The 4486-nt window shown below is 40.9% G+C and overlaps 1 protein-coding gene across 1 annotated transcript; it reads left to right on the forward strand.

Moving 5' to 3' along the window:
* Positions 1-494: 494 nt before the first annotated feature.
* On the forward strand, positions 495-2638 carry LOC121879181 (DNA ligase 1-like). The gene is made up of 3 exons (XM_042385779.1): positions 495-503; positions 1325-1557; positions 1744-2638. The coding sequence occupies exons 1-3, from the start codon at positions 495-497 to the stop codon at positions 2636-2638; spliced, it is 1137 nt and encodes a 378-aa protein (XP_042241713.1).
* The last annotated feature ends 1848 nt before the right edge of the window (positions 2639-4486 follow it).

The raw sequence follows: 4486 nt of genomic DNA on the forward strand, positions 1-4486 counted from the left end.
GTGAGAGAAACACTTGAGAATGAGTTGTTTGTGCCGTCCACGATGAGGGAGAGGAGGGGTAGTAGGTGTGGGGTGGGGAGTATGTTGCTATGGGGGAGGATTCAGTGGTGGGGAGGTTACTATGAGAAGGAAGTGCTCTGTGTGTGTGTGTGTGTGTGTGTGTGTGTGTGAACTACTGGGGTTGACTTTGTTGGTGATTACTATGGAGGGAGGGAGAGGAGGAGAGAGGGGGGTAAATGGGAAGTTGGGGATAGTAAGCTACATGCTGAAGTAATTGGGGAGGATAGGAGGTGGGAGGAGGATGGAAGAAGGTGGGAACTTAGGTAACATTCGGGGGGTTTATTTTTATTGTGGGGAAAGAGAAGGTGTTGGGGGTGGGGGTAGGTGAACGGGGAGGGGGGTGATGGAGAGAGGAGTAAGACGGGGAAGTCCATGTGTATGATTAGAAATTAGGAAAAAACATTTAATTTTCACAGCTCAAAACGTAAACAAGTATGGAAGGAGTAAGTGTGTGTGTGTGTGGAGAGAGAAAGAGTGAGGAAGAACATGGAGAAGGAGAGAAGGATATTTATGAAGGATGAGGAATAGCATAAAAAGGAAAGAGGAAAAAAATAAAACTGTAAAGAGAAAAAAGACACTTATTGGACATACTTAAATACAATTTTTTCAGTTTAACAAATTTATTGACAAAGCTTGTAGTACAGTTTGCCTATTCTGAGTAATTCAGTCAGGTCTTGACACTGAGGGTGGTATCACTTCTCTCTGCCACGCAGGACAGAGGTTCATACACAAAGAAATACATTATATTCACTAACATATATATATATATATATATATATATATATATATATATATATATATATATATATATATATATATATATATATATATATATAAGATTCATTCATGTGGGTTATGTCACTGTTCACTGCCATGCAGGACAGAGGTTCGTACACAAAGAAATACATCATATCATTAGCAGTACAGGTATATATAGGTCAGAGTCATGTAGATGATGTCGCTGTTCACTGCCATGCAAGACGGTGGTTCATATACATTGGACGTCATATTCTAATTGAAGACTAATCAGTGTGGACTAGCAAATTTGGGATAAACAGCAAGAATGTCCCCAAGCACCCCCGATTCAATATAGTGATTACAAAGTTCATGATACAATAAGCCAGGTGGCCTGAAGTCTTTGACAGTGTCACATTCAATAATATAGTGTTCAAGTGTATGCTTTAAAGGTTTATCACAAAATTTACATGCTGAGTGTTCCGGTATGGGTACAGCGTTACTAACTTGCCAGATGTGTCTATCCTAGCCGCTAAATACAAAGAACAAGAAGACACACTTAAAGACAAAGAGCAAGAAGACACACTTAAAGACAAAGAGCAAGAAGACACACTTAAAGACAAAGAGCAAGAAGACAAAACTTAAAGACAAAGAGCAAGAAGACACACATAAAGACAAAGAGCAAGAAGACACACTTAAAGACAAAGAGCAAGAAGACACATTTAAAGACAAAGAGCAAGAAGACACACTTAAAGACAAAGAGCAAGAAGACACAATATAAAGACAAAACAAGAAGAAGACACACTTAAAGACAAAGAGCAAGAAGACACACTTAAAGACAAAGAGCAAGAAGACACACTTAAAGACAAAGAGCAAGAAGACACACTTAAAGACAAAGAGCAAGAAGACACATATAAATACACAAAGAACAAGAAGACACACTTAAAGACAAAGAGCTAGAAGACACTTAAGACAAAGAGCAGAAGACACACTTAAGACAAAAAGAGCAAGAAGACACACACAAAAGACAAAGAGCAAGAAAGACACACACAAAGACAAGAGCAAGAAGACACATGAAGACAAAAGAGCAAGAAAGACACACTTAAAGACAAAAGAGCAAGAAGACACACTTAAAGACAAAGAGAGCAGAAAGACACACATAAAGAGACAAAAGAAACGAAAGACACACTTAGGAACAAAAGAGCAAGAAGACACACTTAAAGACAAAAGAGCAAGAAGACACTTAAAGACAAAAGAGCAAAGAAGACACCTTAAGACAAAAGAGCAAGAAGACACCTTGGTGCAAAAGAGCAGAAAGACACACTTAAAGACAAAGAGCAAGAAGACACACTTAAAGACAAAGAGCAAGAAGACACTCTTAAAGACAAAGAGCAAGAAGACACATTTAAAGACAAAGAGCAAGAAGACACACTTAAAGACAAAGAGCAAGAAGACACACTTAAAGACAAGGAGCAAGAAGACACTCTTAAAGACAAAGAGCAAGAAGACACACTTAAAGACAAAGAGCAAGAAGACACACTTAAAGACAAAGAGCAAGAAGACACACATAAAGCCAAAGAGCAAGAAGACACACTTAAAGACAAAGAGCAAGAAGACACACTTAAAGACAAAGAGCAAGAAGACACACTTAAAGACAAAGAGCAAGAAGACACTCTTAAAGACAAAGAGCAAGAAGACACTCTTAAAGACAAAGAGCAAGAAGACACACTTAAAGACAAAGAGCAAGAAGACACACTTAAAGACAAAGAGCAAGAAGACACTCTTAAATACAAAGAGCAAGAAGACACTTTTAAAGACAGTAAAGAGCAAGAAGACACTCTAAAGACAAAGAGCAAGAAGACACTTTAAAGACAAAGAGTAAGAAGACACACTTTGAAGACAGCAAGAGCAAGAAGACACACTTAGAAGACAAAGAGCAAGAAGACACACTTTAGAAGACAAAGAGCAAGAAGACACACACCTTCTAAAGGCCAAAAGAGCAAGAAGACACACTTAAAGACAAAGAGCAAGAAGACACTCTTAAAGACAAAGAGCAAGAAGACACACTTAAAGACAAAGAGCAAGAAGACACTCTTAAAGACAAAGAGCAAGAAGACACACTTAAAGACAAAGAGCAAGACACTTATACCAAAAAAAAAAATAAAAGTCAGGCACTCAACGGTGAAGACAAATCCATAAGTCGATGATGGTGATGTCAGTTCCCGCTGCTCTCTCTCACTACCCTGCTGTGTACTCTCGCATTTATGTAAACAAACAACACACTGGGAACTGCAGCCTGGAGAGACAGATGTTCTTGGTAGAGGAGGAGGAGGAGCGGGAGGTGGGAGGAGCGGGAGGTGGGAGGAGCGGGAGGAGGTGGGAGGAGCAGGAGGGAGGAGGCAGGAGGGAGGGAGGAGCAGGAGGGAGGAGGAGCCAGGAGGGAGGAGGAGGAGGAGGAGTGGGAGGGAGGGAAGGAAGGAGGGAGGAAGGAAGAAAGAAGACGGACGGGAACAGGGAAGGAGGGTAGGAATGGATGGTGGGTGGGGGGGGGGAATAGTACCTAATAATAGAAGCAAGGGCAAGATCCGCCACGTCATCGGCCCGGCTCGTCGGCGCCTAATGACGTCACAGCGTCACATTAGGAAACATCTGATGGCCGCCGGTGTTTGCGTGTACTGTTAGTAATTATATTAACAGTGCTATTAATACATCCGTTGATGATAATAATAACAACAATAATAACAGTAATAGACAGTATTAGTAACTTACGGTTCATTGAGTAGTTAGTACATACACTTTAATCCCAGAGTACAGTAGTGATAAGACAAGGGCCAACAATATAAGATCATCCACAAGACATTAACACACACACACACACACCTCCAGTAGGTCGTGAATATTTAGCATCAACTTGCCCATAACATGTTAATGTGGTCGCCTCGCCATCTCTTTGTATCACTTACCTGGCGGTAACCTGATTGGCACGGTCGCCGGTCACAGTAATTGGGTATAACCAGGTTTACTATCCTTATCTTCACTTGTTTGAAGTTACAAAACACGTAATACATCCGTTTATAACATCAAGGGGGACATTGACCTTTTAGAGGGAATAAGAGCGACTCTCAAACCCTCGCCTGACCTCGGGTGACTTGCAAGAGTACCTCAGATGGTAATGAACTTGTCTGGCACGATTATACTGTACTCTCTCATGAAGCTCGGGGGCTAGTTGAGAGAGCATCCCTTTATATCCTATTCAAAGCAAAGCACATAAGCATTACTACCTTCTCATCTGATCTGAAACTTACCTCATCATGTGACTCCAAGTGGGTGTAAGTTCCCTCCATCATATGACTTTAAACATCCTTCTTTCGAGTTCCAAATACCTCCTTCCCCCCAACCCCCCCCCCCTCCCCATCCTGCTAAATAAACTCATATGACACGTTCAAATACCCCAGTAGTACCCTATTACATTACACACAAGTACAGTGGAAGTAGCTGGGAGGCCACAGATTATGTTTTACTGTCTGTCGTTCCTTCAAGATCATAGAGGGATTCTGTTTACGTGTTTCTACCAATCTCTCTCTCTCTGAATAGGAATGTGTTGTGTCGTAGTATTGGTTTCTCGGTATTTTTAGTTCGGCAGGTACACAGGTTTATATCATTGTTTTTATAAACCTTTTTGATCTTAAAC

Source organism: Homarus americanus, unplaced genomic scaffold (genome assembly GCF_018991925.1).
Source record: "Homarus americanus isolate GMGI-L3 unplaced genomic scaffold, GMGI_Hamer_2.0 scaffold18044, whole genome shotgun sequence".
Lineage (NCBI taxonomy): Eukaryota > Metazoa > Arthropoda > Malacostraca > Decapoda > Nephropidae > Homarus > Homarus americanus.